The sequence below is a fragment of the Passer montanus genome, unplaced genomic scaffold (genome assembly GCF_014805655.1).
Source record: "Passer montanus isolate IOZ18808 unplaced genomic scaffold, ASM1480565v1 scaffold19, whole genome shotgun sequence".
Lineage (NCBI taxonomy): Eukaryota > Metazoa > Chordata > Aves > Passeriformes > Passeridae > Passer > Passer montanus.
The window spans coordinates 13,673,118-13,699,531 of record NW_024366480.1 but is presented as its reverse complement, the minus strand read 5'-3'; the positions used below and the strand labels follow the sequence as shown (position 1 = coordinate 13,699,531).

General features: G+C 40.0%; 2 protein-coding genes across 2 annotated transcripts; both read left to right on the top strand.

The window, feature by feature from the left end:
- Window positions 1-452: 452 nt before the first annotated feature.
- On the top strand, window positions 453-15,112 carry CLUL1 (clusterin like 1). Its single transcript, XM_039705969.1, has 8 exons — window positions 453-555; window positions 1,881-2,029; window positions 3,684-3,851; window positions 5,808-6,252; window positions 7,509-7,646; window positions 11,675-11,889; window positions 12,994-13,164; window positions 15,025-15,112. Exons 1-7 carry the CDS (start codon window positions 453-455, stop codon window positions 13,159-13,161), a joined length of 1,386 nt encoding a protein of 461 aa, XP_039561903.1. The 3' UTR covers window positions 13,162-13,164; window positions 15,025-15,112.
- A 2,087-nt stretch (window positions 15,113-17,199) lies between these two features.
- Window positions 17,200-25,708, top strand: TYMS (thymidylate synthetase). The gene is made up of 7 exons (XM_039706173.1): window positions 17,200-17,479; window positions 17,776-17,849; window positions 19,125-19,299; window positions 21,413-21,514; window positions 22,740-22,915; window positions 24,263-24,334; window positions 25,207-25,708. Exons 1-7 carry the CDS (start codon window positions 17,308-17,310, stop codon window positions 25,342-25,344), a joined length of 909 nt encoding a protein of 302 aa, XP_039562107.1. The 5' UTR covers window positions 17,200-17,307; the 3' UTR covers window positions 25,345-25,708.
- The last annotated feature ends 706 nt before the right edge of the window (window positions 25,709-26,414 follow it).

Below are 26,414 nucleotides of genomic sequence, written 5' to 3'. Positions count from 1 at the left end.
CAACATTCCAGAAACTTCCCTCTTTAAAACTGGCAATAGTGTTTAGCATGAAAGTATTTATAATATGAAATAAGGACACAATATGAGATCAGCAATTAGTGCATTTCACAAAGTAGGAAAGGGACAGACTGGACACCATAAGCTTTTGATTTTATATATACATGTCCTAATTCTGTTAACCACTGTGCAAACTCAGTGGAACTCATCTAATTAATCTAAATAGGTAATTACAAATGAGGTCAAGCTTCTTACTCACATATTTTCACCAAGAGGAGCACCTAGGTACATGCTATACATATCAGAAACCATAGTTAGAGACAAAATTAACGGGATCTTGCAAAATACTTGGTATTATAGTCAGTATTTATATTTACTTAGCATACCTAGACATCTGAGCTTCCTGACAATATTTGCACGTAACTGCACTGAACTTTTTCTTGAACAGAAAGAACATGAGGTCCTCCTGGATATTTATAATACATGTGCTGTGTCTGAGTGGCCACCAGTGTGCACCGACGAAGCAGGAGGAGATGAATCTCCGGGACAACCTCAAGCGTACGTATGCTTTTCCTGCCGGGATGTGCTGGAATCCCCCAGGCCCCGGTCTCCAGCCGGGTAGGGCATCTTGACTTCCACACTCACTGGCATCAACAAGTTCCACTTGCATGTGTGGAGCTTAGAAACCATAATAAAGTTGACTGCATGCCTACACACACACAACAGGAAGATAAGAACAAGCAGGATGAGAAAGTAAAGGGATTAACAGATAAGCATCACCTGCCAAAAGAAAAAAGTATTTACAGGATTTTTATAGGTTATTTGGTTTCTTGAAGATCATCAGAATTGAAACCAAACCCAAAATTCAGTTCAACAGATTTTGAACTATTTTGTTTGTTCAAATAATCTTTGAAAATATTTCCTCTACACTTATATACTTCACCGAAAAAGGTGGCTTTTACAAACAACTGAAAATTACTTAATTTAGAAAATAGCAGCAATTGTGCGCGCGCACACACACACACACACACATCTCAAAGCATGGCTTTATTTTGGGGAGAGAAAGAGGATCAGGCATTAAAAAATCCTGTGCTTCAGTCTATGTTGACAAGATTTCTGTAATAAACAAACAAAAAGTTAGGGGTGAGGAAGAAAGATATAAACGAAGAAGTGATCAATGTGTTTTTGGCAGTCTCAAGGTAGAGATGGTTTTACTAATTTTCTATAGTTGCAGTGATAGTCAGGGTATTTCCACAAAGAAAACAAATAAACAGATAAAGGGCAGGCAATCATGCAGAACTTGAAGGTGCAATGCATGGGCCAGCCCAGGTTTTCACCAAAACTCTATGGTCATTACTTCACAGGAAGTCTAGAAATTGTATTTTTATGAAAACAGCTTGCATGCACTTGTATTCTACATTTTCAAAATGTACAGGGAACCTGTCACACTTCTACCAGATCAAGGACAAATAGAAAGGTTATGTCATTAGAAAACTGATGAGTGATCCTTGGGGATATTAAAAACCCAGAGTGATGTCCTGTGCAACCTGATGTAGCTGATCCTGCTTTGGAAGGGGCGGAGGGGGGCAGACTCAATGATCTCCAAAGGTACCAGCCTCAATTGTTCTGGGATTCAGTATTCAGAAGTGGGACAGATGAATATATCTTTTGAGTTACATACAACTGATCCTTGCAAAAGCTGTGGGCTAGATGCTTATCTGATGGAAATTGTCTTGGCTCAGTGTCATTCAGCGTTCACTATCTCAGATTTGGCTCTGCCACTGTAGGGAAACAGAGATATTTCATTCTCCATCATCAGTGCATGACAATTTGCAATAGTGTTAAAATCTGATTAAGTCACTGTATAATTTGGCTTTTTTTAGAATTATCTGAAGTTGGAGAGAAGTATGTGGATGAAGAGGTAAAGAAAGCTTTGATTGGTATTAAGCAGATGAAAATTATGATGGAAAGAAATGAAGATAAGCACATAGATCTGATGAAAACCTTGAAGAAGAGCAGTGAAGAAAAACAGGTAACATAAATGCATTTGTGGGGGTTTTATGTTTATTCTGGGAAGAAGGTAAACCAAATTGCATGTACAAAACAAGCAGTGTACATCTTTTCATGCGGTCACAGGTTTGAGACAAAATCTGCTTCTGCCCCTTTGTCTCACTAGCAGAGGAAAATTGCAATACTGCTTGTTTCTAAAAACCTCATTGAACTCATACCAAGACAACTGCAGGCCACTGTAGAACAGTGTTTTATGCAGAAGGTCCAGCAGCTCTGCCCTCCATATTTCTATACTCCTGGGGCCACAAGATGTTCTCCAGCTTGCTCTGCAAACTTCAGACCTGCAGAAGAGTATCAAAGCCACAAATGATAATGTGCTCTAAAGAAAGTACAGTGAATCAGGGAAATTTCCAATGTCTTAGTGCAATGCCTAGGCTCAGAGCCATGTGCTCAGATGATCTGAAGAAACTCTATATTTAAAAAAACACAAATATCCTAACTTAATTTCAACAAAGTTGAAGGAAAATTCTCTCCTGGCCCAACATCTGGTAGTTAGTTTAAACTAAAATAGTACCTGATAGCTTTCTAAAATCTTAAGGAACACCAGTGCACTCCCACAGTCAACACTCTTGTTAGATCTTACTGCATGATTTAATTTACACAGGACTTACATCCACAGTGAGAGTTCATAAAACACTGAATAAATGTATTAGAAAGATCAGAAAATAACTGAACATAGATTATGAAAACTGCAGTAATTTTCTCCATCAAGCACATTCTGAAGCAAGTTTTCTTTTATGTGAGTCTCTTCCCTATTGGAATGCTGACAAAAAGGAATAAGCCCCATCAATTAAAAGGTTTCTGTCATACTTAGAGAGAACTTGGAACATTGTTTGGAAACCAAAACTATTGAAATATGTTGCAATTGGAGAGAGAAATTGATGATGTGTAATCTGCTTCAACAGGAAGAACTTTTTCCATTGTCAGGTCTATTTCAAAATTGCTGCTTCTGATCTGCTCAAATTTGTGCCCTAACTGATTAAGCAAATAGAAGCAGCATTGTAAAATGCATCTTGTTGCCCTTCAGTATGGAAGGAGTGCCTCACACTTCCACAAGAGCAGGAAAAAAAATCCCCTTACTACAGCCTTTTGATTAGTGCACTCACAAACAGCAAAAATGCTATATTTTTATCTATTTCTGCATTAGACACACTTTATGGCAAGGACCTACCCTCATGAAATATCAGTCCCTTAAATGTAGAGAAATGCAACAGCAATGGACTATTTGTGGGACAGATGAATACTGTTCAGATGATATGGAGAAAAAATAACACGAGTTGAACACATGACCATGTGGGAGGCTGAATTCTTACACAGAATGATGTGTGAGTTTTTTTTCCTTAACATCAAAAATCCTGGTAGACTGTAGAGATCCATTTGTTTCTGTAGGCTGTGCCCCCTGAGAGAACAACATCAGAAAAACCCTATAAGGAAAAGGTTTTCAATTTTCAGTTTCCTTCATATGTGACTGCAGCTGAGAAGGCAACCTAGCCTAGTGGTTAGGGATTAGCAAAAACAGGAGCCATAAAGAGCCAAAATGAGTGATGAATGCTGGGGTAAGTACTTAGAATACTAATCTGAATATTGCCCTCAACTGAATATTTTTCCTTATTTAGCAAGCCTTGCGACTTATGGATGAAGTAAAGGCAAGACTGGAAGAAGAGGAAAGACAATGTCAAGTATCCTTGAAAAATCTATGGGATGAATGTGAATCTTGTTTAGAAAGTACCTGCATGAGATATTACACAACTTGCAAACACGGTGTGTCAACCTTTAAGAGAAAGGTAGGAAGAAACTTTTCGTCTGGAGAACACTGTTGAGTTCACCCAAATAGACAGCACATCTTATTTTCTCAATACCTAGGTCTGCCAGTTATATCAGATTACTAAAATTAATTTGATTTGGAAGGTCTGGAAATATGAAGTTATATGGTAGAGATTACATGTGATTATGGTCATGGAATGCTGAGCCAAAATGAGTTCAGTTGCACCCTGGCAAGATTCCATGGAAACTGATGACTCTCCTAACTCCAACAGATTAATTCCAGATATAAAATGTTTTCTGTTATAGTGGGACTTGCATAAAGGTGCTCTATAACTGTTTGTGAAGAATACCACATAGATTGTTTATGGTCTGTGTGAAAACCAGCAAAGTTAAAAGTGTAGATGTAGTTAGCAAAATTACACAGGGGCAGAAATCACCTACTTATTACACCATTCCTTCCTACATTTATCTTAAATAAACTCTTTAAGTAACAAACAAAACTTTAAAATGCTTAATCTCTTATAATTAAGGAACCTGTCAGCAAAGGAGATCCCCCTAACTCTACTAGAAAGAAAATATGGTTTCCTGACTGGCCCATTATTACTACAAAATTTAACAATTGTAATCACATTTCTTTGTTTGGCCATATGCTTTAAGCACAACAAACTTCTGAAGCAAAACTGTAATTGCTGCTACTAAAATGTTAGCCACATTCCCTAGCTTTCACCCCTCCCATGTACTAAAAAATACAAAAACATTAAACGTGGTGTTTCAGACCACGTGGTGTTTTAGAGCACAGGTGTTTAATATTTGTGCATATTCTTAAAATAATTCAGGTTAAAATGTGGGAGATATTAAATTTAAAACTATTTGTGATACTTTTAGCTTTTTCAGTATCACTAATGGGTAGCTCATATAAATGTTTTGGATTTTCAAGAGTCTGCAGGTGCTGCAATTACTGCAGTAAAGTTATATATATTGCATTGTCCCTGTCTTTGGCCCTTTTGGTAATGTCCCCCATCAGTTATTTGGTTTACTTGAAGCATACAAAGTAAGCTGTGTTATGACCTAAGTTATTTAAAAAAAAAAAAAAAAAAAGAAAAAAAAAGAAAATAAAATAAGACAAAAATGATAGCTGTAGCTGAGGACACACAGACAGCAGGAGCAATACTTGCTTAGGCTGTTCCTGCAGTTTCACACTTCACCTTCCCTCTAAGCTGCACTAGTGGTCATATCAAGCTGATGAGTCTGGGGTTGTTTTTTTTTTAATTAATATATATATCTTTATGTATATCTGTCTGTATCTATCTATATCTATATATGTGTGTTTTAGCAAGGTGCTTCTTAACCCTTGTCCATTTTCTAATGCCATGGAGTGTGGCTCAAGAAGCCACTCCACTGGCTCAGGACAAAGTAGTGCCTTAGAGTGGGGAGCAGGGAACCAGTGGCCGAGACCCAGGACCTGGAACTCTGTAATAGCAGAATGGACACTTGGCCTCTTACATGATAAAACCATGGACTCAGAGCCACTGCTTTATTGATTTTGCTGGTTTCCATTCACACAAAGACATGAGGATTTGCCCAGGGGTGAGAGAGGGGAGGCTTTTTACAAATCAAGGTGAGAACAATCACCTTCTGCTTGCTACGCCACACATAAGCAGACAGAAATGTATCTCACATCTTTACAACATAAAGTCCAAGCTGCCTGTTGGAAGAAACCCAAATGCTGACAATAACTTTGAGCCCCCACAGATTAAAGGGCAACTGGCAGAATTTTTACTCCAGATCTGATTTGGAACTAATGATTTAAATTGAATGCACGTCTTAAGTTACTTCAGAGAATACACTGTGTTGGCAGCTATTAAGAGGGCATTGTTTCTGTGAGTATTTGAAAGAGAAAAATTAGAGACACTTACCTGAGAGATGAGAAACTGATAACTTGCCTGTCTGCTGATCTGTCTCCTTCTTATACACAGGTTGAAGATTTTTTGAGGAAAATACCTCCACTCATATTTACTTTTCATGAGGAGCAAGGAAGAGACATCCAGTTTAATGAAAAGCCTGAGAAAGAGGATACTCAGCTATTAAAGATGGAAGATTTATTTAGCCAGCTATTATCGGATGTCGGCTCAATATTTGACAGAAGTTTCATTTTTTTCAAGCGCATGCAAAAAGAATTTGACCAGTCTTTTCAGACTTATTTCATGTCTGACCTGGAGTTGAGTGAGTCCCCCAGTATGCCAGCTTTACCTGAGGTCACCACCAGAAGTGAAGGCCCCCAGAGAGGCTGGGGCATGCCCGGCTTCTTACAGACAGTTTTTGATTTCAGCAGGACGGTGTTCGAAGGTGTCAGTGAGGTGATCACCGACGTGTTTGATGAATACAGAGATTACAGAAGAGATGTGCCAGAACAAACCAAAGGCAAGTGTTAGAAGATTGAAATTGCCTGCACTGTCAATGACATCAACCCCCTTGGGATGGCTAAACTACAGCGAATTACTCAGTTTGCAGTATGTGAGTGTGAGATACGTAAGGAAACTCTGGAGACTATGGGTCAAGGATAGCTATCAGTTAAATGAACAAATAGAAGTCACCTAGAAATCTCAGAGAAATGTTGCAGGGGGACTTAGGGGTCCTACACAGCCTGATTTTAATGGCAATTCTCAAAGCATTTGCAGGAGCTCCTCAGGAGCACTTAAATTCAGAGTAGATGCAGGTTTTCATAAGGCTGACCAACAGATTTAATCTCAGCATTTGTCAGGATATGATTTGTATCATCTCTTATTGACACGGTCACCAATTCCAAAAAATTAGGGTAATTCTGTGAGATGTCAAGGCATATCCCTGCCCTTGCCAAATGATGTTAAGTTCAGCTTGACAGCTGCAAGTCCCGTTGGAGGCTAGAGCAGCAATGTAATTTGACAATCAAATACCTAATCAAAGACCAGCCATCAGGTTTTCCAGTGACCAGAAAATTCTGGGCATACCATTGGCGATGACACTCAGTGAAGGGAAAGGACCCTGGCCGACATTTAGAATACAAATAAGCATCATATTTGACTATTACAAACAGGCCAAATACATGCTGGTCCTTGTCTACAGGGAAATCACAGTAAGCAAATGCCACAGCTCTGAGTGGCAGGTGCATAAACATTATGTGATCATCAGGAAATACAAAGTTAAGTGACTTGAACAGTGTTTTTAAAATTTTTCTCTATATCATAAGCCATGTTATCTCAGAAACAGACTTGGGTACTGTGTTCTCATGTAACTGTATGTGATTATGAAACATCTTGACTTCTAAGGGTCAAAAAGATCTTACCAGAACTCACATGTTATTGAAATATTGTGTAATAATATTAGCAATTGTTTGGTTGCATCTGGGGAATACACTCCTAAGTCTTTATAAAGAAATATACTACAGCATGAATTCCTTGAAAGAAAACACTATTTGAATCTTCTCCTGACTTTTACTTTTTAATAATTTATTCATTTTTTTTTTTTTTTTTGGGGGGGGTGGGGGGAGGCAAGTGGAGGGGAAGGGAAGAGAATTTATGCAAAATACTTTGGATTAAAGATAAGAAATTATATTCTAGCACTCAGGCTCGGTAATGAATGCATACTTATAAAGACTCTAAGTTTAACAGCAGTCTAAAAATACTATGACTTCATTCTAGATCCTGACAGAAGTGGCATGTTTTCAAAAATTGTGTCAGGGCGCCAGAGACTTCAGTGCAAGGAGCTCCGGGAGAACTCCTCTGGATGCCCACAGTTTCATGAGAGATGCCAGAAATGTCAAGACAATCTTTTACATGGTAAATAACTATTTTCCTTTTTTTTTTAATTTTTCTTTCTGTAATGCATTGATTACTGGTTATAGATTTTGAGGTTTTAATTTTCTACTGGAATTAACATTTAACATAGTCACTGAGTTTTTACTGTAACCACGGCTACAATAACCATTCCTCATTCCACATGATTCCAATTTAGCTTTCCCCACTGTCTCCACAGAGTGTCAGTATAGCTCAGTTCTTAACATACCGCTGGTGCTCCAGAGACGTCCCACAGCCTATAACAAAATATACAGGTATTTTTTCAGAGCTGCAATCCTGTAGAAAAGCAAGATGTCAGGCGGCAGTCAATCCTGCCTGGGTGAAGCAGTGCTGAGCAGAAAGTGAGGAGAAGCTCAAACTCCTGACAGTCGCTTTTCCTGCTGAGAAGCAGGTGCAACCTCAGGTATCATTCAGCTCCTCGCAATGAAAGCAAGTGCTGAAGAGCCTGTAATTACTTTTCGTTGAACCCTGTCTGCAAATAGAACTGACATGAAGGACAAAAAGGGGACTTCATGTCAGTACAGAAGGAGCGGCAGGGCTCTGTCGGGCTCCATCCATGGGCACCTGAAAAACCTTCAGACTGATCACCTAGAACTGCTGTCTGGACTCTCACTGCAGCATAACATATCTGTCTTTCCAGAGTTATTTAGATCCTGAAATCCAAGGAATATGCTTAAACATAAATGTCTTCAGTATATCTCCAATGTGGCAAAGAAACGTCTCTCCAGTGTGGCAAACATCAATGAACAATGAAACACTTTTAAAAGAATATCTGACCACTTATCTTTTTATCTACACCCATGTATTACACATACTAGTTTGTTAGTGTACCATCACCTTGAAGGTGCCCCTTGATAATCCAGTTTGACAGAAAAGAAATTGAATTTTTACAGAGCAATTGTTGTATTTTTTTTTATTTAAAATCCATATTTTAGTAAAGAAAAAAAACAGCAATCTTCAGTTCTGAATTTGCGGCAGATGGTTCTGGTCTCATATTACTGTCTAGCTATTGTAAGACAAGTATTACGTCTTAACACCCAACAGGAATACAGGTTTTCTTGTATTAACCTCTGCCACAGAATCATATAATAATTTGGGGTTAAAGGGACCTTGGTCTAGATGACCAACCCTCCAGAAATCAGCAGGGATATCTTCATCTAGATTATGTTGCTCAGAGCTCCACACAACCTGACATTAAATGTTTCCAAGGATGGGACATCTACCTGCTCTCTGGGCAACTTGTTTCAGTGTTTCACCACCCTTATCGTAAAAACTTCTTGCTTACATGTAATCTAAATCCACTCTCTTTCAATTCAAAATCATTACCTCTTGTTCCCATCTTTCTTACAGGCAATAAGTGTCCCCAGAGACTTCTCTTCTCCAGGCTGAATAACCCGAGCTCTCTCAGCCCATCCTAATAAATAGGAGAGGTGCTCCCAGCCTCTAACAGTTTTTGTGGCTCTCCTCTGGACTTGCTCCAACAGGTCCATGCCATTCTGTGCTGAGGAGATGCCAGGCATCCACGAGAGTCGCTCGCTCACCCTCCTCTGCTACAGCTGGGCAAAGGAGGAAAAAGAAAAAAATTAATGAAGGCTTCATGAGTGAGATAAGGACTGGGAGAAATATTTAAAGGCCAAAAAAGGCTCAAATTTTGTTGTGAAGTGAAATTTATTACTAACAGAATCAGAGGAGGGTAATGAGAAGTAAAATAAGCCCTTAAAACACCTTCTCTCCCCAGCCCCTCCCTCCTTCCCACCAACAGCGCAGGGCATTGGGGTTTGATCAGTTCATCACCGAGATTTTCCTTCTGCTCTGGGAGGGGAGTCCTTCCCATGTGACGCCCTGGAGTCCCTCCCATGGGAGACAGTTCTCTGTGAACTTCTCCAGCGTGGGTCCACTCTCAGCAGCAGCCATGCTGCACCTGCTGCAATGTGAACTCCCCCCACGGGCAGACAGTCCCCCAAAACTGCTGTGGTGTGGCTCTCTTCCCACGGAGTGCAGTCCTCCAAGGACAGGCTGCTCCAGCCTGGAAGCAGGGGCCTTCTCTCTCCACCGGGTCTTCCATGGATCACAGCCTCCTCCAGGCATCCACCTGCTCCAGCATGGGCACCTCCCCCACGGGCTGTGGGTGGATCTCTGCATCCCCCATGGATCCCCAAACCTGCTGGCCATGATTCTTTTGACGCAACCCAGGATGTGTTTGGCTTTCTGTATTGTGAGCACACATAGCCAATTCATGTCCAGATTTCCATCCACCAGCACCCCCAAGTCTTTCTTGGCAGGGCTGCTCTCAATCTGTTCATCTTCCAGCCTGTGCTGATAGCAGGAGTTGCCAAAGCCAGCTGCAGCACCTTGCACTTGGCCTTGCTGAACCTCATGAGTGTCAACCATTGGATCTTCCAGACATGATGGGAAGCTTCCAGCAGCTTCTCACCATCTTTGTGGCCCTCCTGCTACCTAAAACCAGGCTGTGCCAAACCAATAATGAATCCAGACCTGGATGAAGTACTTCAGGGGTCTTATGAGAGAAGAGTAGGAGGGCAAAATCACCTCCCTCAACCTGCTGGCCATGATTCTTTTGATGCAACCCAGGATGTGTTTGGCTTTCTATACTGTGAGCACACATGGCCAATTCATGTCCAGCTTTTCATCCACCAGCTCCTCCAAGTCCTTCTTGGCAGGACTGCTCTCAATCTGTTAATCTTCCAGCCTGTGTTGATAGCAGGAGTTGCCAAAGCCAGGTGCAGCACCTTGCACTTGGCCTTGCTGAACCTCATGAGGGGTTCACCTGAGTCCACTTCATGAGCCTGTCCAGGTCCCTCTGCATGGCATCCCATCCCCTGGGTGTGTCAACCACACCACTCAGCTTGGTGCCATCTGTGAGACTGCCAAGAGTGCACTCAATCCCCCTGTCCATGCCATTGATGAAGACAATAAAGTGTACTGGACACAATACAGACTCCTAAGGGACACCACTTGTCCACGATGTCTTTCTGGGCATGAAGCCATTGACCGTTACCCTCTGGGTATGACTATCCACACAATTCCTCATCCACCAAACATTCCACCCATCAAATCCGTATCTCTCCAGTTTAGGGAGAAGGATGATGTGGGGCACCGTGTCAATGGCCTTACGGAAATACAGATAAATGACTTCTCCAACCCTTTCCTTCTCCATTCCTTCTCCATGGAATCACTCCATCATAGGAGGCCACTGACTGGTCAGGCAGGACTTGCCCTTGGTGAAGCTCTGCTGGCTGTTCTGAATCACCTCCCTACTTTCCATGTGTCTAAGCAGAGCTTCTTGAGGATCTGTTCCACAATCTTTCCAGGCAGAGAGGTGAGACTGACAGAGTGGTAGTCCTCAGGGTCCTTCTTACAACCATTTTTAAAAAAATCAGTGAAATATTTCCATTTTCCCAGTCACCAGAGACTTCACCTCTCTTCCATGACTTTACAAATATCATGGGAGTGGCTACATCAGCCAGTTCCCTCCGGACTCATCAGGTCCCACAGACTTAGATATGTTCAGGTTCCTCACGTGGACTTAAAACTTCTCTTACAGTGGAAGGAACTTTGCTCCCTCAGCCTCTGCCTTGCAGTCTATATACCTGGGACAGATTCATAATAGAATATGAGCCAATAAAATAACCCATAATCTATAAGAAGACTATATAATCTATAAGAAGACTAAATTGCTATATGTAAAATTTACCAGATCTTATTTAGCATTAACAGAAAATCTATTGCCGTGAAATATTAAATAAACTTTATATTATATGATATAAACTTGCTAAATGACTTCAATATAACAAATGGGATAATGCATTCGTTTAGTCATTGAGCCTAAACTAAATCTACCATAATCAGTAAGAAAAAATTATTCTCCTTTTCTCAGCATTATTTAAAGACCCATCCAAACCATGCCTTCTTGCTAGGCTTTTTTACAGTTTTCATTTCTTCAGACAGAAAAGACGAAGTACAAGACATAACAATGTCTTTTCTAACAGATTGCCCAAATGTTCCTGAGCTGCACATAAAGTTTGATGAAGCCTTTAAGCTGGTTAATCTCTCAGGGGAGCAGTACGAGCAGATTCTCCAGGTGGTTCGGCATCACACGGAGGACACTTCCTACTTGCTGAACAAAATGAAAGAAAGATTTGGGTGGGTGTCTGAGTTATCCAACATGACCATTGGACCAGAAAACATTTTCAACATAGTTAAGGTAAGGGTTGTCTTTTGAAGGGAGCTATTGCTGCCTTTAAACTGCCTTTTGCTCATGTTTACGCTCCTGGAGGCTGTGGATGTTGATACATGTGTAATGTTTGGCTCTACAACATGACTTCCCTACTCATCTTGAATCTGTATGTGCTTGGTAATCCCTCAATGAGCTGAAACTCCTGAGATTAGAAACTATTTTCCTCTAAATCCTTTTAGTCTGATGGATGGCTGACAGGCTAACCTGAATCACTGTCTGATAAGAGTAAATTGACACTAGCAGGTTTGACTGGGCTCAGATTACCTTCACAGATAAACTGCACTGCACCAGTGACTAACACATCCACATTGGATCGATGAATGTCTAACTGTCCGTGTCTGTACTTACATATTCCAAAGTTCAAAGAAGGCAAATGCTATACAGATTTTTGCAATGGAAGCTGCACACGCTTGACAGCATCGGTCAATATGTCAGTAAATACATAATTATTGATTGTGTCTCACACACAAAGACACATCCAAGGTAATTTCAATCCATTTTCCTGGGCAAGGGACAAATCTTATTCTCTCTTCTAACTCAGAAATCCACTCATATATAGCCAATTACTACTATTATTACCAGAACTTTACAGAAAATGATGGCACAAGCCACCAAAAAAAGCACAAAATAGGAACAGGAGACAAGCACACTTTCCCAACTGAGTCTGAGATGAGATATCTTTTCTAGGAAAATAAAGCTACAGAACTAAGTCTGATTTAGAAAAACACACAGGAATGAATAAATTGAATCACACAAATGTATTGAATTTAGTGGGACAGATTAGAAGTTTTCATTAGGAGAACAGAATCTCTTTATAGATGTAGCTCATGATATAAATATTAACATGCAGTTCTTTAATATGGTCTTGGCAGTGCCATGTCAGCTCTTTCCACCACCTACATAAATTCAGACACCCACTGTCTTTTCAGAAGAAAGCAGTTTAAAGAAAGTAGACAAGTCTAAAATATTCCCCTTTAATTTTCCCCTATTAAAGAGAGTGGGAACAGCAGGTATAAACAAAACTGAAAGCACACAGCAGTTTGTGGTGTTTAAAGTACTGATCTCTTGTAGGTGGTACCTGGGGATCCCTCCAGTAAAGATGAAACTGTGGTAGATGTGAACGTTCTGACTTCACCTACTTTCACCATTAAAGTTCCTCCCAACTTAGATCCCAAGAGTCCTGAGTTCATCGAATACATAGCTGGGAGAGCACTCCAATTGTATAAGCAGAATTTTTAAGTGGTAAGTTCATTCTTTCTGCTTTCACAGAAAACGCACTTCTTCATAAGAGGTGTTTACATTGCAATAAACTTTAGTTGGAACAAGATTCACTCATGGTGTATACAAGACTGCCTTCTCAGAAAGGACACATTGAGAAAAACACAAGCGTTATGGAAAACACAAACAATCAATGTTCTAGCCTGCAAAACACAGACACGATGATATTAAATGATTTGACATTATGGAAAACACAAACAAACAATCAATGTTCTAGCCTGCAAAACACAGACACGATGATATTAAATGATTTGACTTAGATAACTGTGAAACCCCCCCCAATCTTTAACTAACAGCTGGGATGAGGTAATGTGATAATAAATATTTCTTCACAAAACAATTGCCTCACAACCACAGTCCAGTGTCTTGGCATCGAAAATCATGTCTTTGTGTTCACTCATCATGAATGGACTGGAATTACCACTATTCATTATGGTTTGGTTTTTTTTTAAATTTTCAATAGTGTTTGAGAGCATGCTCATATTATTTTTAATGATAAAAGAGGGCAAAGTGAGAATCACCACCAGGGCTTGGAAGAGCTGTCTTGCCACAACATTTCTGCATTAGCAGCAGGCTGCTCAGTGTTTATTAAGAGAGGCTGCAGTTCAACTTGCAGGATCATGCACAGAAAGATCCTGCTCATGGGCTTCAACCAGTTTTGTAGAAAGGACACACAAGAAGGCTCTCTCCTTGTTTAAGACATTTCAGGAAGAGGAAGGAAGAACCAGGCAGAGAGGCAGGGAGGACAAATGCTTCATGTTCTCTAATACCACTGGGAATTTTCAGGAAAGATGGAATGGTTTTAGGTGGCATCACACTACTGTGAAACTTGTAAACCACCCTTCCCTGTGTTTCCCATCAAGGAGACTCTGGAACACACAGCTTTAGTGACCTCTGACTCTCAGAGTTGTCTCTCCCAGAGGAAATAGAGCCACAAGACACTTGAAACTTCCAGGCAAATCACTGCAGCATCCCCAAATCTTCTCAGAAGGACCAGATTTGGACATAGTTCTCTTTAGATCATAGCTGATTTCCTCAACTAAGCAATTGAAGCATGACCTGCACACAAAGAAGTCTCAGGAGTCAGGGAAAAAGCAGTCAACGTTAACAAAGTAGATTAAGAAAATTTCAGCATTTTGTATTATATCTGTTTATTCTTTTGAGTCAGAGGCATACTATTTCAGCCGATGAAAGAAATCACTCCCACCAGAGAGACTGAGGTGGGTTGCAGAATCTAGACATAATGAAATAAACCATGTACTTTGCTTAGGTAAATGTTGGCAAAATTACATGCTGATATTTATAGATAGATGAAATAAAATGCTCCAACACTTTCTCTACAAATTTTCTTCAAAATTCTCTGTAATCTATATGCAGTTACAAATATAAATGATAAATACTCTTTCAGATTATAGAATACTAATCTTCAGGGCCTAATGAGGCAATAATTATTTCTGTAATTTGATGATAATTTTTAGCCTGAATCTTAGTCTGATTTTCCTGTGGGTATATCTTGTGTAGCCATTTAATACCTGGGAAAAGTAAGCAGTGTTAATTTCAAAATCACACCACCATTCAAGTTTGCACAAGGCTTAGAGTACACGGAAATGTAATAGATAAAAAAGAGTTAAAACTTTACAAGAAAACTGGACAGACCTATAAGAACAGAAAGAGAGAGAAAAAGAAAAGTTTCTGTCTGATTTTTATGTTATACATGTTTCTATAGCAAGACACTGGTACATTCCACATATACTTACTTTTCTAACATATTTTTCTCCATTCAAAATGAAAATGTATAATCTTTCTTCTTTTTTTTCCTCCTAGGGAAGAAGAAGTGTGAATTCTTTCTTCCTGAAATAAAGTATATGCTCCTTAGTTGAACTACCCCTATGCTCAACATAGCTAACTGTTAAATTTCCATGGTTAAAATAGCTGCATATAAATAAAATGTTGCTTAGTAAATACTGTGACATATAAGCTATCAACCAAAGACTGTAGAAATCTTTTAACTCAAACCCAAAACCAAATCCATTTAAATATTAGTATATTTAAATAAAATGTTATTTATGTTGTCAGTAAGTAATCTTTGATAACAAGCTATAGCTCTGGTTATGCAAAGATTTAAGGACATAATCAGCTGTAAGCATAAAAGTAATTTCTATTTGCATACTTACATTCAAGCACATTCTCAAGCCTTTTCAAGACTGATCCCTACAGATGTTGCACATTCAGCTAAGTCTGAATGAACCAGATTTCCATCTGCATGTAGCATATTATTTTGCAATGAAAATATTCAATTTTTCTTCCAGTTGCTTTTGAAGCTTATTGTGTACATTAAATGACTTATCTGAATATGCAGTAATGAGTAAGTCTTCTGCCTTTGGCATTTCTTACAAACAGTTGTCTGCCTCTAGACTTTATTTCTTAATTAATTAAAAGCCTTTATCAGCAAAGAAGCTTGTTTCTCCCTTAATTATACATATCAGCTTTCAATTGTATTTGTAAATTATAATAAAGGTTAAGGAAACTGACATATCTCTCAGTTAGAAGCAGAGCTCTAAGTGATTTGGTATCATTTGCCATGCAAAGCTTTTCTAAGCATTTTTTGCACACAGGTATATGCACCATTTCCATCTGTAGCTCTGCTGAATGAAGCATGCTAATTTCAAAGTGTACAAAAACATCTATATCAGATGTGAGCACTGAAAAGTACCCAAAATATTCATTCTACTCACACTTCATGTTTTCCTTTATTTCTATACACACACATTAAGTATACAAATTTATATGAGTAAAAAGCTATTCACTCTTTTAATTAGGGGAAAAGATGATTTTCTGCCTGCTACAAAGAAAGGTAGCATTTTCTAATCCACAGTCCTCTGTGCTCCTTAATTTCCATCACATATACCTGTATTTCAGGCCCCTAATCATGAGAGATTATCAGTCATAACTCCTGTAAACACCTCACTTGTCAGAAAGCTGGGCTTTATCTTAGAGATAAGTGACTCTTACAAAATTCTTGACTTCCAAGAGATACTAACAAAGAAATATTCAGAGAAGAAATATTCAGTTTTTTCTGACTAGCAGAGATTATCCTAGAAAATGTTCAGAGGACACCATGTTGGGAACAATTGCAGTCAGACACTGGTCGGGATGCAAAATGACACAGGGACATGGGAGAAGCCGAGATCAACATGAAGAGACCCAATAAACCCTTAGTGAGCAGCAAATGTGCCAATAAAATATGAAACAGGAAGCTGACGACACGGCATGGCATGAAAGGGACCTGGCTTTGGCAGCTCAGGTCAGGGTGGCACTGGAAGGAAGGCACTGGACATGGAAGGTGAGCTGTGCAGGGCCACTGCAGCAGGGCAGCCAAGGGAGGCTGGCATAGGGCTTTGGCCCTTTGGGATATCCCGCCTGGGAGGATCTAGTGAGAGATGCGTGCAGCCTGCCACGCCCAGATGAAGGCTTGCTCAGCTCCGAAAAGGCACGCCTGAGGCTGCAGAGAGAGGCAGAAAGATGACAAATGTCCACAGCACGCTCCAGCACGGGACAAACCTGGAGAGTGCTTATGGTGCCCCTAGAGCAGAATGAAGTCACAGAATCACACGGGCAATTAAGCACGAAAAGAGCTGAGTTCCTCTGAGCGCATTGGGTGCAGCCTTGGACGGAACACCACCATGGCACAACACGCCACCACGTCTTTCCTCAAACACCTCCAGGGACGGTGGCTCCACCGTCCTGGGCAGCCCATTCCGATATGTGATGAGCCTTTCTGTGAAGAAACTCTTCCTAATATCCAGCCCAAACGAGCCGCTATTGTTCGGGGCACTGGCTCGGGCCAGCCTTCCCTCAGGGGGAACAGCTCCGTGCGGGACCACAGCCGAGGGCGCCCGGGACCTGGAACAGGAAGGGGACGGGGACAGAGGAGGGGGATAGGGAAGGGGCCGGGCGAGGGAGGAGGTGGCGGTGGTGCCGCTCCGCCCCGCCCGCCCCTCGGCGCGGTTTGGCGGGAAAGCGGGGCTTTGGCGGGAACTGCGGGCTTTGGCGGGCTCGGGAGAGGCGCGCAGCCGGAGCGCAGCGCAGCCGGAGCCCCGCGCCGCCATGCCCGCCGACGGGCAGCTGCTGAGCGGCCCCGCCGCCTGCCCGGAGCCCGGCGAGCAGCAGTACCTGCAGCAGGTGCGGCACGTCCTGCAGCACGGCCACCGGCGGCAGGATCGCACCGGCACCGGCACCATCTCCGTGTTCGGCATGCAGGCGCGGTACAGCCTCAGAGGTGGGCAGCGCCGGCACCCCCGGCCCCTGAGCTTCCTCCCTGTCCCTGCTCCCTGTCCCTGCTCCTGCCCTCTCCCTGAGCCGGGCTGAGTGTGGCGGTCTCACACGCCGGGGCTGTCCCGCTCCCTCCCACCCGAGGGATCCGACCATGCGAGCTACACTCCTCTCGTAACTCCTTATTTCATATCCCAGCCTCACAAAGTCGGGTGGTGGCATTGCCCTTTGTGTGGGAAAAGCCGAAGTCTGCTCACCCTGGCGATGGCTGGGCCCCGCTCACCCTCTGGAACTCTTTTCCAGATCAGTTTCCACTGCTGACAACGAAGAGGGTGTTCTGGAAGGGAGTGCTGGAGGAGCTGCTGTGGTTCATCAAGGTTCGGTATTGGGGTGTCCCTGAGGGTGGCAGGCCCGAAAGCGGCACAAACACAACCAGCTGCTGGGCAGTGGATTGAGGCATTTGGGTAACTGCAGATGCTTCTGTTCCTGTTAGAGAAGTGCAGCCTCCTAATAATGTGACCACACATGGAAGGCCATCGTCTCCAAGATATTCTGCATTTTAATGCAGACTTTTGCTAACAGTGCAATCAGAACAGTTTCTCTTCTATTTCTTCTTAAGGGAGAAAATTTGAAATAGTGAGGTCTTGGACTAATTTGAAGATACTCCACAGCTATAAAGCCTAATGCAGTCTCTTTGTGTTTAATCAGAAATAATAATATAAGGCAGATAATAGGCAATTTAATGATCTGCTTTTTAATATTGAGGTAGCTTGATTTGAACAGAGACAAGCAGCGTGGAACCATGGGTGATGTAAGACTGATGTAAATACTAGACTTTTTAGTAGCAAAGAAATGAGATCTAATAGCTGCACCTAGTAATAAAATTCAACTATAGTTAGTTCATTACAATGTAAGTGTTCCCTTCTATGTTGTGATGTTGTGCAAGTGTGGGAGAATCTACATAAGCATTTGCTCGATACCAGGACTCAAATACTAATTGAATTTTTAAAAGCTTTTGGTTTTGTTTGATGTTTTTGTTTGGTTTGGTTTTTTGGTGGTTTTTTTTTTTTTTGTTTTTTTGGGGGTTTTTTTTTATTATTTATTTATTGATTTTTTTTAATGTAAAAGACTAGACACTCCCTAAACCAGCATACTTTCTGTGTTGGATTTTTGAGTGTGCTCATTTGGACATGCAGGATTCAGTGACATTTTTCTGGGTTATTTTCTCATTTTTGTCACTTTAACAAAAGGATTTTTAAGACTTTAAGCTTATTATAGGTAGCTTGGAAAAGACCGTGCCTAGCCCATAGATTTTTTGTTAGTCTATTTTCATCAATCTGTAAAGTAACATCTTGTTCCCTGCAAATATGAAATGACATTCCACAGTTGACCTTGAGGCTGTTTGTGCATTCACAAAGTGTGAGAATCCTGAGTTAAACAACAGCAGTGTTTAACTCAGCAACTTCAAACTCCATCCCAGTGTGTTGCTCACAAGTTTTGTTTGTCCATGTGCAAGAACCTCATGGAGTACATTAATTAAATTCCCCTTTATTAGTGGGGAAATACTGTGGACTAGCAAACTTAATACAAGTGTTTTAAATGATGCCCTCTGTGTTGGAACTAGGATGCAAACTTCTCACTGTGTTTTGTAGGGTTCCACAAATGCCAAAGAACTCTCTGCAAAAGGTGTGAAGATTTGGGATGCTAATGGGTCGCGTGAGTTCCTGGATAAGCAGGGTTTCAGCACCAGAGAGGAGGGTGATTTGGGACCAGTGTATGGTTTCCAGTGGAGGCATTTTGGAGCAGAATACAAAGATATGCACACAGGTAATGACATCCAAATACAGTCTTGAGTGCTCAGTGAGACAGCTGGGACACATCACTTCCAGAAGCCTGTGTAGAATGGAATGTTCTTAAACATTCACAGCAAGCTGATAGCCAGAATAAAAGTGTTTGAGAGAGTTAATTTAACTTCTTTTTTTCCTTACTCAGTCTTAATGATCCTGAAAGATGTAGCTTTGTATACTAAAGTTTGGTATTTGTGGAACAGATGAGTCACAAGGCACACACTATTTTACCTAGAGCAGATGTGGTTGCTCATGGCTGGAAGGATGTGTGTGCTGCAGTCCAGAAACCTGAGCTAGCTCCATTTGATAACAGAACACAGGCTGCCATCTCTGTATACCAGTGCAGAGTCCATGAAATTGTTGTGCTGGAGAGAACTGGCATCAGTACACTACATTCACTGCAGGCAGTGAAGAGAAAAATGTTTCCATTCTGCATCTGGAACAAGGTAGGGTGTTTCCACAGCTGATGATGCTGTGGACAGAACAGCTGTGACAAGTTGTGATGTGATGCAGAACCTGTTGGTATTTTCAGTGGAACTGGTTTATTAAACTGACTCTCAAATGTATTAATTCCTCTTTTCCAAGTCACTGAAGGAGAGGTTATAGAAAATGCTTAGAGGACTGCCATTAAGAAAAAGGTGTCAAAAACCAGATTGTCACTATCTGGTGTGATTTTTTTTTACTTGGATTAACAACATGGTTAGTTATCTAGGTGAGGTTTCTTGTTTGGTTTTTTTTTTTGTTTTCAGTACAGCCTCAAATTGCAGCTCACTTTATTTACTGATATTAGACTTAGTATTGGCATGTTGACCACTAGCAGAATACAGTTTTATGGTAACACAAATGATGCAAATTGTGAACTGACACATCTGAAAACTTAGTTTCTCATCTTAAAAAGTCTAAGGCACAACATAGCATGGAAAAAAAAGAACAAGATAAATTCATACAGTTTTCCTTACAAATATGTTTCCTTAAGTTGCATTACTAATGGATAGGTAAGTAGCTTCAGGAACTAACATAACCATTTGACAAAGCTTCTGGCACGGTAGTGCTGGCAGAAGAGTTCCCTGAGATGCTAATTGTGTATTACTACTTTGTTTGACAGCTTGGGTCTCCCTGTGACCATAATTTGGTGTTGCTGCAATAAGAGTTATTAGAAAAAAGTAGTTACCAGCCATGCAGATTGACTGGCATAAGTCAGAACTATGATTAACAACTAATGACTTTTTTATTCTGAAATCCATTCTAATGGTCAGTTAATTTCAGAAAATTTCTTAGACAACTGGTATTGAGCCTAAAATTCAGCCTGTGTCATTGGGTGAAATGTAATATCCTGTGCTACACATTATTAAAGTTCCTTTCTGGAGCTAAATGCTATAAAAACTTTTCATACATGACCTTGAGAGTGCTAGATGGATGCACTTATTCATCTGTCAAAACCTCTCTACTTTTGAGTGTGTAAAGAATGCTGGCACCTGGCACACTGGTCTGGGCATAATTTTTTAAATATATATAAGAAGGAGCACTGTAGCATGCAAATTGAATGTTTAGAAAAGCATTTTAATCCGGAAATGCAATAAGAAAATCAGTCTAAATACCGTGACTGACTAGGTGGTAAAATCTTGTTCATTCCAGTACAGCTCTTGTCCTATTTAGGTAACAAGTCATCATGAGTGATAAAATATCATGCTTTGTCCAGCTAGTTTTTTTGTATTGCACCTTCTGTTTCTTGGGTTTTAGTGATTATACAGACTTTTTAGTTGGTCTTAAAATAAATCAGTTGGTTGAAAATGGAATAAATGGGAATGGTCCTATTTCAGTGGGTGCTAAAGGTACTCAAAGGACACAGAAGAATTGGGGGGGACATACAGAAATATCATCATGAGAATTTTGCAAGCTCTGGACCATCCTAAGAAAGACCAAGAACAGCTATGTTTGGATGGTGCCAACTTATTAATCATTTCAAAGTTGCAATAAAATCTTCAGAGGCTGTAATTTGGGTGTCACTTTTCAGTGGGACATGGGCTGGCTGTTAAAAAAATACCATGATTTGAATCTGTCCGGTTTAGGTCTTACTTGTTCTATTTCTTCAGATTACTCCAACCAAGGAGTTGATCAGTTGCAAAAAGTGATTGAAACGATCAAAACCAATCCAGATGACAGAAGAATCATTATGTGTGCTTGGAATCCCAAAGGTATTGAACAGCTGGCATAAAGTGAATGTGGTTGCACATTATATTGCTGTGTGCTTTTACATTATATTGCTGTGTGCTAAATTATGTTCTGTTCTGTGTCAACAGTCGGTTCCATTTGGTGTCCTTGTTCATTCTTTATAAAACTACCAGGAGTGCAGTAAAAAATGGCCAGGGGTTATAATCTTGATTCTCTTTCTACTTTATCCTTATGTTCAGACCTCAAAAATAATGAACTGTTCCTTCAAAGTTTTCAGGTTAAAGTGAGGGATTCACCAGTGTCTTTGACATACAGTTTATTCAAAGACAGTAATTTTAAAAAGGTAAAAACACCCAAACCATAAAATCTATATTAAAGCAATGTGTCGGGCTTTTAGCCATGTAATCTATTGTAAACCCTTAAAACTAGAGAACAAAATATTATTTGTGTTGTAATCTTCTCCTTGAACATGGATTCATTTGATGAACCTATATCATACCAATGATAGGGTCTATTTATACATAGATATCCATTCACTCTGTAGGAATTTCTAAACAAGAGCTACTGCAAGAGAATGTTTAACTTTCACCAGTGATAGACCTGTGCTCCAAAAAACTCACACAGCATTTTCCACTGTTCTCTGAAACAGTATGCCATATGCTATTGCTGTTATTTTCAAGGGTAAACATTCTCAGAAAATACCTGGTGAAAGTTTTCTTTGCCAAGCTGTAATTTTACTCTCTGCATTTTTTAAACATAGAAAAACACTCAAAAAAAATCTTCTGGTTTCTGATTTTTTTAAAATGATCAATACTTTTGTATCTCAACAAGCACATTGCAATGGAAAGAGAGTAAGATGAAGCAGTTGGAATTTGCTTTAGGGTATATGCTTAATTTTACTCTTAATGTCTTCTTTTAGGGAATTCAACTGTCTCACCAAGGTGAGTAGAAATAAACTGCTGTGCAACATTATGGCATAAGTCTGTTCTGTGGAATATCTGTTAATGACTTTCTGGTCATACAACCCAGGGAGACAGCTTGTCATGACCTGGACTTAATTGCTTGGGCAGCATGTACTTACAAACAAGAGAAAAAGCAACAGAATGACAGTGCAGTTGGCTCTCTGCTGTACCTCATTACATGCTTGTTTAGGTTTTGCATCTTCTACATTTATCATTTATAACACACTAATGCTGTTACTGTTTTCTTTCCCCCAACCCACCCCACCTTCTGTACCTCAATTCCTAGATATTTCCCTGATGGCTTTGCCTCCGTGCCATGCCCTTTGCCAGTTCTATGTTCTAAATGGTGAATTGTCATGCCAACTCTATCAGAGGTCTGGAGACATGGGACTAGGAGTGCCTTTTAATATTGCCAGCTATTCACTGCTCACGTACATGATTGCCCATGTCACAGGGCTGAAGGTAGGCTATTTAATCATTTTATTTATTCTTGTCTGAGAAATGAGGGACTAAAAGATAAGGCTCTTCATGTCATGCCCAAGAAAAACTGAAATGAGCATACTGTTTGAAATCTTGCTGAAATGTGTGTAAAAAAGAGCCCTGTGAAATGATGTGAATTGCCTCTGGTTTGTATGGGCAGTTAGACTCAGCAATGTAAGAATTTTAAAATTCAGGTTAAGCAGAATATTCTCTCATGCCTTGACTGTGTCAAGACTGCCTGTTCACTACTCTTAGAAATCTGAACTGAGTGCTTGTCCTCATGGGATAGTAATGTACAACTGATTAGATTTTGTAGTATGGGTTTATTGGAAGTGAACAGTAGCTCAGCAGTTGCTGTCAAGGTTGTAATTTGGATATTCTGCCCATCTGACTTCCAGCTATAATTTCAGCTGTGTATTTCTTTGATTTCCTACTGTAGATGATTATGTAGAGTGCTAGTATGTGCTGAAGTAGCTCCTGCCCTGACTTCAGAGCTGTATTTTGTAATTTGGCAGAGAAACTTAAATGCATGACAGTCTTGTACAAGGAAAAACCCCTTTTCTTTAGGGCATGTAAAAAATTATACTAGAAAGGCCTTCAGTGCCTAATCCTCCGGCCACCAGCAACATGAAGTGGAACTCCTTAAAACAGGGCAATAGGGAAGAATCAGACTTCACAGCAATTGCAGAAACTAGTGCAAGGTACTAAAGAAAGTGAAGATTAACGTTACGTGCAGCTGCTGCCTCTCAGCCACTTCCTCTCATGGCTTGCGTGGTTTTCAGTGTAACACATCTGAGGGCTGATCAACATTGGTCAGAGGCCAGTAAAAGAGCTGATGAAAATTCCCCATGTGAAATGCCATTGCTCAGGAGCTGCTAAGTCACAGAACCTGCATGCTGTGGGTGTTTGCCTGTGCCTTACACCTCCACTGCTGTTTGGTAGTGGCTGAGGCAACTGCTCTGAAGCCAGCTTTGGTGAGTTGTACTTACTAGAAGTGGAGTGGAAAAGCTGGATGTCAATGCTGCACCTTTCTTCTGTCTCAGTGAGCAGATGAGTATTGCCCTATTAATTTACCAAAGCTACTGTCACAGAAGGATTTGAAAGATAATTTTTTTGGTAAGCTAGTGGAAATTTCATTATATTTTCCGTTAATTATGCATTAGTCAGAGAAGCTTGTGTCCTTCACAGCTTTCAAGGATAACAATCCTGTACAGAAGTGGCAATTCCACACTAGCCAGATGCTGAGAATCAATGCTGTAAGCATTGTAATGTTTTGCTTTCTTGGAACCTGACTGTTTGAAAACCACATGTATTCTTCATTCTTTTCAGCCTGGAGAGTTCATACACACCTTAGGAGATGCTCACATATACTTGAACCATGTGGAACCTCTAAAAGTCCAAGTAAGTACTTATTCTGTACTCTATCCTTTTATCTGCCACAGTGCTTATTCAATGCAAAATTACCTTGATATTTGAAATGTCCTTTTGCAGATATTAATTTTTGTGGATTTTTTTCTCATTTCTATCCTAACAACTGTAATGTCTTAACACCTGTTCAGTTCAGGTTGCAAACAGAAATACAATACAAGCATGTTTGAAATGTACATCTGTGTACTACTCTAAAACCAAGAGAGAGCCAGAATCTGCATTTTTAACTTCAAAAATAATTCCACCTAGTCCTAATAACACAAGATAAAACGTCTTTGTAATATATCAGAAAAGGATCACTTAAAATTCACAGAGTTAATCAGTAATACTAATTGGCTGAGAAAGGCTACATTTTCTTCAGGAAGTAATTTGTTGCAGTAGGATAAAATCAGTGTTTGATTTGATTAGACTAAGCTTGGACTGAATGTCCTCATTATTAGTATGGTTCAAAACCATCCAGAGAAGCAGTTATTGATTCAGACCCTAACGATGAGAAGTGAGAAGCTGTAGAATATTTGATGCATGTTTGGGTCAGATTTTCCAATTTAATTTTCCCTGAAAGGAATGTAATGTGTAACCATGAGAACTGATTTGCCATCTGAAAGTACTTGCAGTGCATTTGGATGATCAGGGAATTCACCTGAAAATTATGCTACTGCTCCCTGTGAAAATGCTAAGGTAGATTCTACCTAACTGTCTTGGGATTTTTTTCAATTTTTTTTCTTAGTGTAAGTCTTCTTGGTGGGAAGGGAAAGCCTACATAGTGCATAATCTGATTTGAGATTGAGAAGACAGTCTCTGCTTTCACGTATTAGCTTTATACTGTAAGCTTGCTTTTATTTCAGCTTCAGAGGGAGCCAAGACCTTTCCCCAAACTCAGAATTCTTCGTGAGATTAAAGACATCAGCGACTTCAAGGCAGAAGACTTTCAGATTGAAGATTATAATCCTCATCCACCTATTAAAATGGAGATGGCTGTCTAATGCTATAAACCAGCATTAAATATTAATGTGGAAATGTACCTAAGCTACTTAGTTTCTCTAAAGTGGTGGAGCTTTTGTATTCTTCAAAAGGTATTTGCTTTATTGTTAAATAGTCACAGACCAGATTTGCCTTCAGTGCTACCACCCTGTAGTTGTACAGGACAGATGATTATTCCTGATATGCCATGCAGATATTTAACCCAGTTTTAACTTTTTAGAGAGCTGCTTTTCTACACATTGTTTCAGTTGCCAGTGGCCATTTCTGTTACCATACAGTTACTGTGTGTGAGTAGCACAGGCTTGCATGCTTGATTTGGTACTGAAAATAAGAATTTGTATGTGTGATAGAGGATTCCTTCAGGGAATTGGGAAAATTGTTAAATATATTCTAAAGAGTGTATGTTTAATAAAGCTTTTTTTAAAAAATCTCCTTGAAGGCATGATGCATATTTAATTCTGGTGTGTTTTTTTATAGTTAGTAGTAAAAAAGGGTTGGAAAGCAAAATGTCTTGGAGGGTAACATCTGGCAAGGAAAAACAAACTTCCCATAGTCTTCACACATGGACCATCAGGAAGGCAAAAGAGTTTAATGGAACCTTCATGGAACTGCAATCTCTGCATAATGTTGCTGGTTTTTTTTTATTCCTCAACCCTAAATTACTAATTTGATATAAATCAAAGAGAATTGCAGTTAAAGAGAGGTTACCAGATAATATTAGTAATCAGCTGTCTGTCATCGTTTAAAACCAGATCCCACAAACATATGGACTAATTTTGCAGCCTGGAGCAGTAAAACCTAGAGATCATAGTATTTTTAGGAATGGAGTTCATTAATTAAATTCCAGCAGAATTCAGCTTTCAAGTCTCCTTATCCTTGTACCTTCTGCAATAACACATTAAATTCCTCTTCAGCAATTTAATTGTGAGTAGATATGTGGTTAATATTCATAGGATAGGCAATACATATTTGAACATGTAGAAAAATGCATAGTAATTTTTTGTATTAATTTTAAAGTCAATAAACTGGTGAACATTGGAAAAGTGTACAATTTCAGATAATTATAAGAATT

Coding starts and splice junctions, on each gene's coding strand:
- TYMS (XM_039706173.1), top strand. CDS start 17,308: ATGCCCGCCGACGGGCAGCTGCTGAGCGGCCCCGCCGCCTGCCCGGAG. Junction 17,480..17,775: donor GGCGCGGTACAGCCTCAGAG/GTGGGCAGCGCC, acceptor ACTCTTTTCCAG/ATCAGTTTCCACTGCTGACA. Junction 24,335..25,206: donor TGGAACCTCTAAAAGTCCAA/GTAAGTACTTAT, acceptor CTTTTATTTCAG/CTTCAGAGGGAGCCAAGACC.
- CLUL1 (XM_039705969.1), top strand. CDS start 453: ATGAGGTCCTCCTGGATATTTATAATACATGTGCTGTGTCTGAGTGGC. Junction 556..1,880: donor TCTCCGGGACAACCTCAAGC/GTACGTATGCTT, acceptor GGCTTTTTTTAG/AATTATCTGAAGTTGGAGAG. Junction 6,253..7,508: donor TGTGCCAGAACAAACCAAAG/GCAAGTGTTAGA, acceptor ACTTCATTCTAG/ATCCTGACAGAAGTGGCATG.